The 15930-nt window shown below is 38.5% G+C and overlaps 1 protein-coding gene across 9 annotated transcripts in view; it reads right to left on the reverse strand.

Annotated features, from left to right (window-relative positions):
* The window catches only part of LRCH3 (leucine rich repeats and calponin homology domain containing 3), a 152322-nt gene that overhangs the window by 51391 nt on the left and 85001 nt on the right, over positions 1 to 15930 (reverse strand). For all 9 annotated transcript variants that reach the window (XM_066346972.1, XM_066346968.1, XM_066346973.1 and 6 more), the window contains exons 7-8: positions 1867 to 1960; positions 20 to 140 (exon numbers count right to left, since the gene is read on the reverse strand). In XM_066346972.1, coding sequence (XP_066203069.1) covers positions 20 to 140; positions 1867 to 1960 — 215 coding nt within the window. The remainder of the gene's footprint in view (positions 1 to 19; positions 141 to 1866; positions 1961 to 15930) is intronic.

Genomic DNA, 15930 nt, shown 5'->3' on the forward strand with positions numbered 1-15930 from the left:
GTCATCAGGAAATGTTTACCTCCACCATTTGTTACAACTAAACTGCTGCGATTCTCTTGGTACTGGTTTTCTCTTCGTAGTCTTTGTTCTTTAGTGATTTCGGCTACTCGAAGAGGCAGATCTGAAAATTCATCTGTAGGCTTGAAAAATAGCACACATTAAAACACAGCACTATAAATTTTAGACTACAAAGTATCTTAAAGCATGGATACAATAAAAACTCTTTAAAATTTACATTTAAGAAGAAACAGCAAAAAGTTCTGGAGATAGGCAGTGGTGACAGTTTCTCAACAACATGAATGTACTTGCAGTCACTAAAATGTACAATTAAAAATAATTAAAATGGTTTTACATTATGTGTATTTGACCACAATTTAAAAAAACCGGCATATATGACTATAAATATAGGGTGGGGCAAAAGTAGCTTTATAGTTGTTGATATGAAAAATACAATAACTAATAAACTCTATTTCGTGTACTCACAACTGCAAAACTACTTTGCCCCACCCTGTACATATATGTAGATAAACTTAAAGTATCTACATATATGTATCTATATGAATATAACCAAAATTATGTACACACCCACCCACACATAAATACAGAAGCAATTACAAATCGGTGGTTTTGCTAACAAAAGTTTACTTAAACATTTAACACGATCTACAGATAAAACATTACATCTTAATAATTTATGTGTGTGCGTGTAAGAGACAGAGACAGAGATACAAGAAAGAGATGAGAAGCATCAACTCATATTTGTTTCACTTTAGTTGTTCATTGATTGTTTCTTACATGTGACTTGACTGGGGTGATGGGGAGGTCTCAAGCCAAGCCAGTGACCCCTTGCTCAAGCCAGAAACCTTTGGTTCAAGCCAGTGACCTTGGGTTCAAACCAGCGACCTTTGGGCCCAAGCTAGTGACCATGGGGTCATGTCTATGATCCCACACTCAAGCCAGCGACTGCACTCAAGCCACATGAACCCACACTCAAGCCAGTGACCTCAGATTTCAAACCGGGGACCTCAGTGTAGTAGGTTGATGCTCTATTCACTGTGCCACCACTGGTCAGATACACCTTAGTAATTTTTAAAAAGAGAAAACATAATACTGATACCTAAACAAAGGAGAAACTATCTAATTAGCTAACAAAGTTGTTTATCTTGAGCATGTGGATGTTCTTCACCAAGGTTCCCATCTCATTACCCATTAGCTATAACTCTCAGTTCCTGCATAGGTTTCTAGGATATAAAACTATTTATACCCTGACCAGGTAGTAGTACAGTGGATAGAGTGTCCGATTGGGAAACGAAGAACCCAGGTCTGAAACCCCAAGGTTGCTGACTTGAGCCTGGGATCATGGACATGACTCCATGGTCACTGGCTTGAGACCAAAGGTTGCGGGTTTGAAGCCCAAGGTCGCTTGCTTGAAACTAAGGTCGCTGGCTTGAGCAAGGGGTCACTCAATCTGCTACAGCCCCCCACCCCTCCATTAATGCACATATGAGAAGCAATCAATGAACAACTAAGGTGCTGCAATGAAGACTTGATGCTTCTCATCTCTCTTCCTTCCTGTCTGTCTGTCCCTATCTGTCCTTTCTGTCTCTGTCACCAAAAACAAAAAGAAAAAAAAAACTATTTATACAAAACAATGAGGTAACAAACTTATAAAACACACTTGGTAAAAAGTAAAGAAACATAATACTATTTTTGGATGGTATGACTACATGGGATTTCTACCCTTCCCCTGGTTTTTCTGTATTTTACACAATGAGAAATTGAACCTAATTAAGAAACTTTTCATTTCCATCACTTTATTTTTTCTTCATCAGGACTTATAACATGCAGCATAGACTGAACACTTACTTCATTCCCTGACCATCTCTTATCACCACTGTCAACACTGTTGAAACCTGAATCAAGGGCTCCATAAGGGCGACCTGAGTATAGTTCTTCATGGCTGCAAGAAAGAGACGTTAGTTATTACTGCAAAGTTGGTATTTTAAAATTAGTTTCTGAAATAAATTAGATTCAATTTTACAAATAAACATTTTCATGGCATTTAAAGACTCAACTATTTAAGAACTACTTGAACATTCTTTTAATTTTTGAATATGACAAATTCCAAATTAAAAGAGTAAGCAGAACAGTATAAATGAGGTCCAGGTATTCTTCACCAGCTTCAAAAATCACATCCTGCCATTCTTATTCCATCTATTCATCACCTATTCCCAATGCCCCCGTCCTTTATTTCTAACAGTACTCTTACATACATTCAAATGCATTCACCTTAGCTGTGTACTTTTTTGTGTGTGTGACAGAGAGAGAGAGAGAGACAGCGAGAGGGACAGACAGACAGGAAGGGAGAGAAATGAGAAGCATTAATTCTTCATTGAGGCACCTTAGTTGTTCACTGATTGCTTTCTTGTTATGTGCCTTGATGGGGGGGGGGTGCTACAGTAGACCGAGTGACCCCTTGTTCAAGGCAGATGAGGTCATGCTCAAGCTAGCGACCTCAGGGTTTCGAATCTGGGTCCTCTGCATCCTACTCCAATGCTCTATCCACTGTGCCACTGCCTGGTCAGGCTGTGTACTTTTGACAAATAAATACATCTTTGTAATAACATATATCTCTTTCATGATACAGAATATTTCTACTTTGCCAGAAAACTCCCATGTATCCATCCCTTCTCAGTCAGTTCTCTTCACCCTGCCCTGTGTACTCCTAAGAGGCAACCACCACTGTGATTATTTTCACTTTACACTGGGTATGGAAGGAAAAATAAATGGCCCCCAAAGATGCCCAAGACCTATTCCCTACCTGTAAATATGTCACTTTACATGGCAAAGGAGAATTAGGATTGCAGATAGAAATAAGGTTGCTAACCAGCTGACCTTAAAATAGGAAGATTATCTTTCTTCTTATTGATTTTTAGAGAGAGAGAAAGGAAGAGAGAGACAGAAACATTGATCTATTCCTGTATGTGCCCTGACCGGGGATCCAGCTGGCAACCTTTGCATGTGGGGACGATGCTCTAACCAACAGAGCTATGCAAACAATTGGTCAAGGCTAGGGAGATTCTCTTGAATCATCTGAGTGGGCTCACTATAATCACAAGCGTCCTTAAAAGTTAAAAAGGAAGATAGAAAAGGAAGTCATTGTGATTCAATGCTTGCTTGAAGATGGAGGAAGGGGACCAAGAGCAAGGAAGGCAAACAGTCTCCAGAAGTTGGAAAAGGCAAGGAAATGCATCCTAGTGGAGCCTACAGTAAAGAAGGCACCTTTTTCACTATCTTGATGAGGCCAAGACTTTAGACTTCTGACCTACAGAACTCTAAGATGATAAATTTGTCTTGTTCAAACCTCTAAGGTTGTGACGTCATGGAAATGGTGCCGTGAGCTGCGCGTCCGACAGCTCTCCCCTAAATCACAACAAATTTATCAACTAGAAACAGAAAAATCTATCCTCGGAGCATTCCGGAATTCCACACAAACTGATAGCAAAAGGACTGTTATCACTTGAATCTGAGAGATGAGGGTGTGGAGGAAGCTACCGCAGGGACGTTCATTCAAGCCGCCGCGAGGAAGTGAGCCTGTGTGCTATCAACAAGACCACCCTCAGATGCCGATAAGAAAGAGGAAATCGAATATTATGGATACAAAAGAAAGAGAGGTAACACAAATAGATGTGGAAAAATCTATGGAGAAAAGATTTAACATATTGGAAGCCTTGGAGCTAAATGACAGAGAATTTAAAATAGAAATCTTAAAAATACTCAGAGATATACAAGAAAACACAGAAAGGCAATATAGGGAGATCAGAAAACAACTCAATGAACACAAAGAATATATTACCAAGGAAATTGAAACTATAAAAACAAATCAAACAGAAATGAAAAACTCAATTCACGAGCTGAAAAACGAGGTAACAAGCTTAGCTAACAGAACAGCCCAGATTGAAGATAGGATTAGTGAAATAGAAGACAAACAACTTGAGGCACAACAGAGAGAAGAAGAAAGAGACTCAAAAATAATAAAAAACGAGAAAGCCCTACAGGAATTGTCTGACTCCATCAGAAAGAATAACATAAGAATAATAGGTATATCAGAGGGAGAAGAAAAAGAAAATGGAATGGAGAATATACTCAAACAAATAATAGACGAGAATTTCCCAAGCCTGTGGAAAGAACTAAAGCCTCAAATTCAAGAAGCAAACAGAACACCGAGTTTTCTTAACCCCAACAAACCCACTCCAAGGCACATCATAATAAAGATGACACAAACCAATGACAAAGAAAAAATTCTCAAGGCAGCCAGGGAAAAGAAGAGTACAACATATAAAGGAAGGCCTATTAGATTATCATCAGATTTCTCAGCAGAAACTCTACAAGCTAGAAGAGAGTGGACCCCAATATTTAAAGCCCTGAAAGAGAGGAACTTTCAGCCAAGAATACTATACCCATCAAAGCTATCCTTCAAGTATGAAGGAGATATAAAAACATTCACAAATACAGAAAAAATGAGAGAATTTATCAACAGAAAGCCCCCACTCCAGGAAATACTAAAGGGGGTTTTCCAACCAGATTCAAAGAACAAAAGAAAACAACACCACAAGTAACAGCTCCACCAAGAACACAATAAAACCAAACTTAAACTGTGACAACAAAGGAAAAAAATGGGGGAGAGGATGGAGATTAACAGTAGCAAAGGACGATGAAGTGCAGAAATACTTATAAGATAGGGTACTACAATGAATATGGTAGGTACCCTTTTCATTACTTAATGGTACCCACCCTTGAAAAAACCACCACAAAAACACTTGACTTAAAAAAGGTAGCAACAGAGGAAAGAAGTATGGAACACAAACAAACAAAAACAAATGATAGAAAAACAAAAGAGAAGAATCAAACTAGATACAAAACTAACAGAAAGCAATTTATAAAATGGCAGTAGGGAACCCACAAGTGTCAATAATTACACTAAATGTAAATGGATTAAACTTACCAATAAAAAGACACAGAGTAGCAGAATGGATTAAAAAAGAAAATCCAACTATATGCTGCCTACAAGAAACACATCTAAGCAACAAGGATAAAAACAAATTCAAAGTGAAAGGCTGGAAAACAATACTCCAAGCAAACAACACCCCAAAAAAAGCAGGTGTAGCAATACTCATATCTAATAATGCTGACTACAAGACAGAAAAAGTACTCAGAGACAAAAATGGTCATTTCATAATGATTAAGGGGAAGTTGAATCAAGAAGACATAACAATCCTTAATATATATGCACCAAACCAAGGAGCACCAAAATATATAAGACAGCTACTTATTGACCTTAAAACAAAAACTAACAAAAATACAATCATACTTGGAGACCGCAATACACCGCTGACGGCTCTAGATCGGTCATCCAAACAGAGAATCAACAAAGACATAGTGGCCTTAAACGAAATACTAGAACACCTGGATATGATAGACATCTACAGGACACTTCATCCCAAAGCGACAGAGTATACATTTTTCTCTAGTGTACATGGAACATTCTCAAGAATTGACCATATGTTGGGCCACAAAGACAATATCAGCAAATTTAGAAAAATTGAAATTGTACCAAGCATATTTTCTGATCATAAAGCCTTGAAACTAGAATTCAACTGCAAAAAAGAGGGGGAAAAACCCACAAAAATGTGGAAACTAAACAACATACTTCTAAAAAATGAATGGGTCAAAGAAGAAATAAGCGCAGAGATCAAAAGATATATACAGACAAATGAAAATGAAAATACGACATATCAGAATCTCTGGGATGCAGCAAAAGCAGTAATAAGAGGAAAGTTCATATCACTTCAGGCCTATATGAACAAACAAGAGAGAGCCGAAGTAAACCACTTAACTTCACACCTTAAGGAACTAGAAAAAGAAGAACAAAGACAACCCAAAACCAGCCGAAGAAAGGAGATAATAAAAATCAGAGCAGAAATAAATGAAATAGAGAACAGAAAAACTATAGAAAAAATCAATAAAACAAGGAGCTGGTTCTTTGAAAAGATCAACAAAATTGACAAACCCTTGGCAAGACTCACCAAGGAAAAAAGGCACAGGACTCAAATAAACAAAATCCAAAATGAAAGAGGAGAGATCACCACAGACATCATAGATATACAAAGAATTATTGTAGAATACTATGAAAAATTATATGCCACCAAATACAACAATCTAGAAGAAATGGATAAATTCCTAGAACAATACAACCTTCCTAGACTGAGCATGAAGAAGCAGAAAGCCTAAACAGACCAATCAGCAGGGAGGAAATAGAAAAAACTATTAAAAACCTCCCCAAAAATAAAAGTCCAGGCCCAGACGGTTATACTAGTGAATTCTATCAAACATTCAAAGAAGACTTGGTTCCTATTCTACTCAAAGTCTTCCAAAAAATTGAAGAAGAAGCAATACTTCCAAACACATTTTATGAGGCCAACATAACCCTCATACCAAAACCTGGCAAGGATGGCACAAAGAAAGAAAACTACAGACCAATATCTCTAATGAATACAGATGCTAAAATACTAAACAAAATACTGGCAAACCGAATACAACAACATATTAAAAAAATAATACATCATGATCAAGTGGGATTCATCCCAGAATCTCAAGGATGGTTCAACATACGCAAAACAGTTAACGTAATACACCATATCAACAAAACAAAGAACAAAAACCACATGATCTTATCAATAGATGCAGAAAAGGCTTTTGATAAAATACAACACAATTTTATGTTTAAGACTCTCAACAAAATGGGTATAGAAGGAAAATATCTCAACATGATAAAGGCCATATATGATAAACCATCAGCCAACATCCTATTAAACGGCATAAAACTGAGGACTTTCTACCTTAAATCAGGAACAAGACAGGGTTGTCCACTCTCTCCACTCTTATTTAACGTGGTGCTAGAAGTTCTGGCCAGAGCAATCAGACAAGACAAAGAAATAAAAGGCATCCATATCGGAAAAGAAGAAGTAAAGGTATCACTTTTTGCTGATGATATGATCCTATACATCGAAAACCCGAAGGACTCCACAAAAAGATTATTAGAAACAATAAACCAATACAGTAAGGTCGCAGGATACAAAATTAACATACAAAAGTCCACAGCCTTTCTATATGCCAACAATGAAATACTAGAAAACGAACTCAAAAAAATAATCCCCTTCACGATTGCAACAAAAAAAATAAAATACCTAGGAATAAACATAACAAAGAACGTAAAGGACCTATATAATGAAAATTACAAAGCATTGTTAAGAGAAATCGAAAAAGATACAATGAGATGGAAAAATATTCCTTGTTCTTGGATAGGAAGAATAAATATAATCAAAATGGCCATATTACCCAAAGCAATATACAAATTTAATGCAATTCCCATCAAAATCCCTATGAGATTTTTTAAAGAAATGGAACAAAAAATCATCAGATTTATATGGAACTATAAAAAACCCCGAATAGCCAAAACAATCCTAAGGAAAAAGAATGAAGCTGGGGGCATTACAATACCTGACTTTAAACTATATTATAGGGCCACGATAATCAAAACAGCATGGTATTGGCAGAAAAATAGACACTCAGACCAATGGAACAGAATAGAAAGCCCAGAAATAAAACCACATATATATGGTCAAATAATCTTTGATAAAGGGGCCAACAACACACAATGGAGAAAAGAAAGCCTCTTCAACAAATGGTGTTGGGAAAACTGGAAAGCCACATGCAAAAGAATGAAACTCGACTACAGCCTGTCCCCGTGTACTAAAATTAATTCAAAATGGATCAAAGACCTAAATATAAGACCTGAAACAATAAAGTACATAGAAGAAGACATAGGTACTAAAATCATGGACCTGGGTTTTAAAGAACATTTTATGAACTTGACTCCAATGGCAAGAGAAGTGAAGGCAAAGATAAATGAATGGGACTACATCAGAATAAAAAGTTTCTGCTCAGCAAGAGAAACTGATATCAAAATAAACAGACAGCCAACTAAATGGGAAATGATATTTTCAAACAACAGCTCAGATAAGGGCCTAATATCCAAAATTTACAAAGAACTCATAAAACTCAACAACAAACAAACAAACAATCCAATAAAAAAATGGGAAGAGGACATGAACAGACACTTCTCCCAGGAAGAGATACAAATGGCCAACAGATATATGAAAAGATGCTCAGCTTCATTAGTTATTAGAGAAATGCAAATCAAAACTACAATGAGATACCACCTCACTCCTGTTAGATTAGCTATTATCAACAAGACAGGTAATAGCAAATGTTGGAGAGGCTGTGGAGAAAAAGGAACCCTCATTCACTGTTGGTGGGAATGTAAAGTAGTACAACCATTATGGAGGAAAGTATGGTGGTTCCTCAAAAAACTGCAAATAGAACTACCTTATGACCCAGCAATCCCTCTACTGGGTATATACCCCAAAACCTCAGAAACATTGATACGTGAAGACACATGTAGCCCCATGTTCATTGCAGCACTGTTCACAGTGGCCAAGACATGGAAACAACCAAAAAGCCCTTCAATAGAAGACTGGATAAAGAAGATGTGGCACATATACACTATGGAATACTACTCAGCCATAAGAAATGATGACATCAGATCATTTACAGCAAAATGGTGGGATCTTGATAACATTATAAGGAGTGAAATAAGTAAATCAGAAAAAAACAAGAACTACATGGTTCCATACATTGGTGGAACATAAAAATGAGACTAAGAGACATGGACAAGAGTGTGGTGGTTACCAAGGGTGGGGGGAGGGAGGACATGGGAGGGAGGGAGGGAGAGAGTTAGGAGGAGGGAGAGGGGCACAGAGAACTAGATAGAGGGTGGCGGAGGACAGTCTGACTTTGGGCGAGAGGTTTGCAACATAATTTAATGACAAAATAACCTAGACATGTTTTCTTTGAATATATGTACCCTGATTTATTAATGTCATCCCATTACCATTAATAAAAATTTATTATAAAAAAAACAACAACAACAAAAAAAACCTCTAAGGTTTTGGTAGTTAGTTATGGCAACAATAGAAAAGTAATACAGTTAGTTTTGCTTGTTGTAAAACTCAAAAATATAAAATGATATATAATCTTTTATTAAAATTCAGCATCATTATCAATAAAAATCTGGTTTTTTTTTTTGTTTTTTTTTTGTATTTTTCTGAAGCTGGAAACGGGGAGAGACAGTCAGACAGACTCCCGCATGCGCCCGACCGGGATCCACCCGGCACGCCCACCAGGGGCGATGCTCTGCCGCAACCAGAGCCACTCTAGCGCCTGGGGCAGAGGCCAAGGAGCCATCCCCAGCGCCTGGGCCATCTTTGCTCCAATGGAGCCTCGGCTGCGGGAGGGGAAGAGAGAGACAGAGAGGAAGGAGGGGGGGGGGTGGAGAAACAAATGGGCGCCTCTCCTATGTGCCCTGGCCGGGAATCGAACCCGGGTCCCCCGCACGCCAGGCCGACACTCTACCGCTGATCCAACCAGCCAGGGCCTGTTTTGTTTTGTTTTTTTTGTGGCAGAGACAGAGAGAGTCAGAGAGAGGGATAGGGACATACAGGTAAGGGAGAGAGATGAGAAATATCAATTCTTTGTTGCGGTTCCTTAGTTGTTCATTCATTGCTTTCTCATATGTGCTTTGACCTTGGGGCTACAGCAGACCTAGTGACCCCTTACTCGAGCCAGCGACCTTAGGCTCAAACTGGTGAGCCCTGCTCAAACCAGATGAACCCGCGTTCAAACTGGCGACCTCGCGGTCTCGAACTGGCTCCTCCGCGTCCCAGTCTGATGCTCTATCCACTGCGCCACCACCTGGTCAGGCAAAACCTTTGTTTTTAATACCTTGGAGTGAATAGATGAAACATATGGTAAGTGTACATTTAAAAAAATGCCGCCAATTTGTTTTCAAAAGTGGCAAGATCACTTTACATTCTCACCAACAATGTATTTGAGTTCAAGTTGTCAACATTTGTATTGTCAGTCTTTAATTTTAGCCATCCTGATGGGGGTAAAGTATTATCTCACTGTGGTCTTAATCTGCATTTTTCTCATGACTAGTGATAATGAATATCTTCTTGTGTGTTTATTGGTCATTAATATACCTTCTTTTGTAAAATGTTTAAATCTTTTGCCCATTTTTAAATGCATTATCAATAATCTTAAAAATATATTGCTAAGTAAAAGAAGTCAGACACAAAATAATACTTAATGTTTTATTTCATTTATATGAGATTCTAGAAAAGGCAAAACTATATTAACAAAAAGATCAGTGGCTGCCTTTGGCTGAGGAAAGTACTCACTATATAATTGGCCATGAAGGTGATGGAAATATTATATATCTTGATTGTGTTGGTAGTTTCATGACTGTATTCATTTACTAAAACTCACTGAACCGCACACTTAAAATGGATATTTTATTATTTGAAAATTATATCCCAATAGAACTTTTTAAAAACCTGCCAAAATAGTGTTGTTGTTTTTTTTGTAACAGAGATAGATAGAGACAGAGAGAGGGACAGACAGAAAGGGAGAGAGATGAGAAGCATCAATTCTTTGTTGTGGCACCTTAGTTTCTCAGTGATTGCTTTCTCATATGTGCCTTGACGGGGGGGGGGAGGGGGGGGGAGGGGGCTAAAGCAGACCGAGTGACCCCTTGCTCAAGCCAGCAACCTTGGGCTCAAGCTGGTGAGCCCTGCTCAAACCAGATAATCCTGCGCTCAAGCTGGCGACCTCAGGGTCTGGAACCAGTGTCCTCAGCATCCCAGTCCGACGCTCTATCCACTATGCCACCACCTGGTCAGGCCTGCCGAACTAGTTTTGCTAAAGCAGATATCCCATTTTGACATTTCTGTAAGCAATGTACAAACAGTACATTTTATGTTGCCAATCTTTTTTTTAAGAGAGAGAGAGAGAGAGATACAGGGACAGACAGAAAGGGACAGAGATGTAGTTGCAGCACTTTAGTTGTTCATTGATTGCTTCTCATACTGTGCCTTGACTAGGGGGCTCCAGTTGAGCCAGTGACCCCTTGCTCAAGCTGGTGATCTCAGGGTTTCAAACCAGGGTCCTCAGTGTCCCAGGTTGATGCTCTATTTACCTCACCACCACCTGATCAGGCTATATTGTCAGTCTTAATTTTAGACATGTGGGTGTGCAGTGATATCTGTGATTTATTATGCATTTCCATGAAGATGAGTAAAGTGAGTGCTTTTTGTGTGTGTTTATTGGTCACTTATATATCTTTCTTTGTAAAGTCCCTATTCAAGTCTTTTGTCCATTATTTAATTGGGTTATTTTATTTTTTTAACATTAAGTTGCAGGTATTCTTTAGGTAGACTGGATACAAATACTTTACATATACATATTTTTCAGATATATTCTCCCAATCTGTGGTTCATCTGTTCATTTTCTTAATACTTTCTTTTTTGAAAGAGTGGGAAAGACAGGAAGGGAGAGAGAGGGTAAGAAGCATCAACTCATAGTTGCTTTCACTTTAATTGTTCATCGACTTCTTCTCATACATGCCTTGACCAGGGGATGATGTGGACAGCCCCCCCACTCAAGCCAGTGGCCCCATGCTGATGAGCCCATGCTCAGAGCCAGTGACCTTGAGGCTTCGAACTGATGACCTTAAGCATTTTGGGTTGATGCTTTATCCACTGTGCCATCCCTGGTCAGGCATTTTCTTACCATGATAGATACTTCATTTATTTTTTTAATTTATGTTTTAATTTGTGTTTACATAGATTCAAGTGCCCCACCGAATATATCCCCCTCCACTCAGATGCATTTTTATGTCTTGTTTAAATTCTTATAAATCTATCGTTTCATTTTTTATGGTTACTGCTTTCTGTGTCCTCAAAAATCACTGGCTGTTCCAAGCCACAAAGATATTCTTCTATATTTTCTTCTAAAAGTTTTATAGCTTTAAGTTTTTGCTTGTTCTTAAACATACTTTTAAAAGTTAATCTAATTAGAAACCTAAAACATAACAGAATCTATTTTTTAATGATCATTAGCATTTTATTTAATAAGCTTGCCTAGATTGAAAAATAACTTTCAATGGTACAAATTTAAACTAGTGTTTTTCTGGTATTGAATTTTGTATCCCATGTACTCTTACATAGCTCATGTGCATAACTCTAAAAAAGTTATGTCATGTTGTCACAACAAATTAGAATTTAAGATACAGGAAAAGAGCAATGCACTTAGATTTCACAGATAAGGTACTGATTTTACTATTTAATAACCATCAGCTCAAAGAAGTCATGTAATCTTTGGAAAATAAGATTACCCAATCTAATCGATGTTTCTCTTTTTCTCTGTATCCCTTCCTCTCTCTCAAAATCAATAAAAAAAAAGTTATAAATCTTTGAGGAATGCACTCTTAACAAAGAACATTTTCTGTTATAACAAGTCACTAAATCTGCTTCATCTGAGTTTCATTCACCATGCATTTACTGAATGCCAGGTAGTGTTCTAGGTGCTAAGAATACAAACACTGCCTGACCTGTGGTGGCGCAGTGGATAAAGCGTTGATCTGGAATGCTGAGGTTACCAGTTCGAGGCCTAGGCTTGCCAGGTCAAGGCATATACAAGAAGCAACTAGGAGTTGATGCTTTCTGCTCCTCCCCCTTCTCTCTCTCTCATCTTTCTAAAATCAATAAATAAAATCTTTAAAAAAACCCAAAAGAATACAAATATGATGGTCCCTGCTTTTACAAGCTCAGGCTTGTTGTTGAGAATTAATTCCATTACTGGGGTCACAGAGGCAAGACTTTCTTACCAATGGTTTAGTCTTTCATCAGATTTGTTTCACTGTCACATCATCATAAATAAATACATTCAGTCTGTAATATAGATCTGCTTAAAATCATCTCAGCAAGTAGAGGTCACTATAGATCACTAATGAAAAATATGTGTGCCACTGTATAAAATGGAAATGTTATCACAACAGCGCCAACTGCTTAAGGAGCTGGAAACACATCTGGAAATGAGTGACCTTCATAAAATGATTTAAGGAAGTTTGTGTGTTACACAAAAGTAGTTAGAAAGTTATAGCTAAGGACTAAAAGTAACACAGCATCTAATTAGTGTTGAATGCCTGAAGAACTACAGGATTAATAAAAATTCTCTTTAGCAAGACAGGATTCGTCAGACTAAATTGGTTCTAGATCACAGCAGACGGTTAGTAAGTACAATACCTAATATTTATATGAGGCTTTCTGGTCAGTAAAGCATTTTCACACGCAGGGCCATTTGGTCTTCAAAACTACTGTTAAACAGGGTAAAGATCATATTGAAGAAACTAAGGTTCAAAGAGGTTAACTGAACTGCCCAGAAGTACAGGGATCCATAGCCAGACCCAAAGCCTTTTGACTCCATGACGGCATTTTGAATAAAGAATAAATGTACACAGTCAACTACAAAGCAGTTTCACTAATTCACCTCACTGAGAAAGACATGAAAAAATAGTATCTTGGGCCCTGGCCGGTTGGCTCAGTGGAAGAGCGTCGGCCTGGTGTGCGGGGGACCCAGGTTCGATTCCCGGCCAGGGCACACAGGAGAGGCACCCATTTGCTTCTCCACCCCCCCCTCCTTCCTCTCTGTCTCTCTCTTCCCCTCCCGCAGCCAAGGCTCCATTGGAGCGGAGATGGCCCAGGCGCTGGGGATGGCTCCTTGGCCTCTGCCCCAGGCGCTAGAGTGGCTCTGGTTGCGGCAGAGCGACGCCCGGAAGGGGCAAAGCATTCCCCCCTGGTGGGCAGAGCTTCGCCCCTGGTGGGTGTGCTGGGTGGATCCCGGTCGGGCGCATGTGGGAGTCTGTCTGACTGTCTCTCCCCGTTTCCAGCTTCAGAAAAATACAAAAAAAAAAAGAAAAAAGAAAAAAAAAATAGTATCTTGTTCACTGGTGCATGAGGAGTTGAAAATATTTTAAATATATATATAAATTATCTCTATACATGTATATGTATTTTAAAATTTCTAGCACATTCTAAAACCATTACAAATAAAGTAGTATAACTCCAGAAAAAGTGGTAAATATAGAAGACATTAATATAGTGAGCTTCATTAAGAATTATTATGGGGATTGTAATACATTAGAGCTATAATTACTAATTCCTTTGGAATCAGGGCAGAAATCAAACCCCTTTGGAGTAATACTTAATTTACCTGAGAAATCATGTTTTGTATAAGTAAAATTTTCAGATAGCTCGAGATGACCTTATATAATAAACATTTAGATATTTAATTCTAATTTCTTTTTTTTTTTGTATTTTTTTTTTTTCTGAAGCTGGAAACGGGGAGAGACAGTCAGACTCCCGCATGCGCCCCACCAGGATCCACCCGGCACGCCCACCAGTGGCGAAGCTCTGCCCACCAGGGGGTGACGCTCTGCCCCTCCGGGGCGTTGCTCTGCCGCGACCAGAGCCACTCTAGTGCCTGGGGCAAAGGCCAAGGAGCCATCCCCAGCGCCCGGGCCATCTTTGCTCCAATGGAGCCTTGGCTGCGGGAGGGGAAGAGAGAGACAGAGAGGAAGGGGGGGGTGGAGAAGCAAATGGGCGCTTCTCCTATGTGCCCTGGCCGGGAATCGAACCCAGGTACCCCGCACGCCTGGCCGACACTACCGCTGAGCCAACCGGCCAGGGCCTAATTTCTTTTTTTTAAAGAAGACATTATTTATAGATTTTAGAGAGGAGAAGAGAAAGACAAAAAGGAAAAGCGAGAGAAAGGCAGGGGGAGGAGCAGGAAGCATTAACTCCCATATGTGCCTTGACCAGGCAAGCCCAGGGTATCAAACCGGCAACCTCAGTGTTCCAGGTTGACACTTTATCCCACTGGCCAGTCAATTCTATTAATTTCTTAAGAAAAAACCTATGAGGCATATTTCCCTTTACTGTATATGAGATGCACCTTAATAAATCTTAGCATTTTCTTACTGAGCATAACACATTTATGCTATTTAGACTTTTCATTTAAGAAAAGTTTCTCCATTGATTCAAGCTTTCTTTTATCTATTAGAAACACACAAGTCTCCTCCCAGGTTTTATTTTGATATATGTTTTACAAGTAATATAATGAGGATTGCTATAGTAAAAAACAACAACAATTGGGTCAAGACAAAGAACAGAGTCACAGGTTCTACAATTAGTACTGCAGCCCTTCAAGTTCATTATTCACATAGCTCATGATGCTTCCTCCGCAGTCTCTGTAGGCATACCCTCATATATACACCCACCCAGGATTCACTGTTAATTATCTTACACGCAAACCTCAAAGGTTGCAGTAGCAATTTAATGTTCTTGTTATTTCATAAGGGAAAAACATTTCCTTAGCAAAAATTACTAACTCCAAGAAAGAAAATCAATTAGTGCATACATAAAATAAAAGTTACTTTTATTTGTTGTACAGATACTTTTAATAAAAATTCTAAATAGTAAAAACAAAACTTCAGTACGAAACAGTTCTGTATTATAAGCAACTATAGAAGGAAAAGAAATGAAAAAAAAGGTGATAATAAATGGAGGAAAAAAATATTCATGGCAATAATGGTCTAGATTTCCTCATATTCTCCCTACTACCAAAATCCTTCCCTTAAGAGAGGCCTATGGCATAGAGCAATGGTCCCCAACGCCCGGGCCGCGGACCGGTACCGGTACTGGCATAGAGTACATCAGATCTAATCCTTACCATCTGTCAAAACCTTGTATGTTCTCCTTAATAACACACACTTGCTTTCATTCCTCTCAGTTAAAATTGTTAGGACTGAGGATGTTCTTGGTAGAAATCTTTTATAGGTATATCTTATTTTGGTTAATTTCTCCTTTGTATTTGTATAAATACTAAACTAAAACCTGTAGTAGTATATGC

This window comes from Saccopteryx leptura, chromosome 8 (assembly GCF_036850995.1).
Source record: "Saccopteryx leptura isolate mSacLep1 chromosome 8, mSacLep1_pri_phased_curated, whole genome shotgun sequence".
NCBI classification, from domain to species: Eukaryota; Metazoa; Chordata; class Mammalia; order Chiroptera; family Emballonuridae; genus Saccopteryx; species Saccopteryx leptura.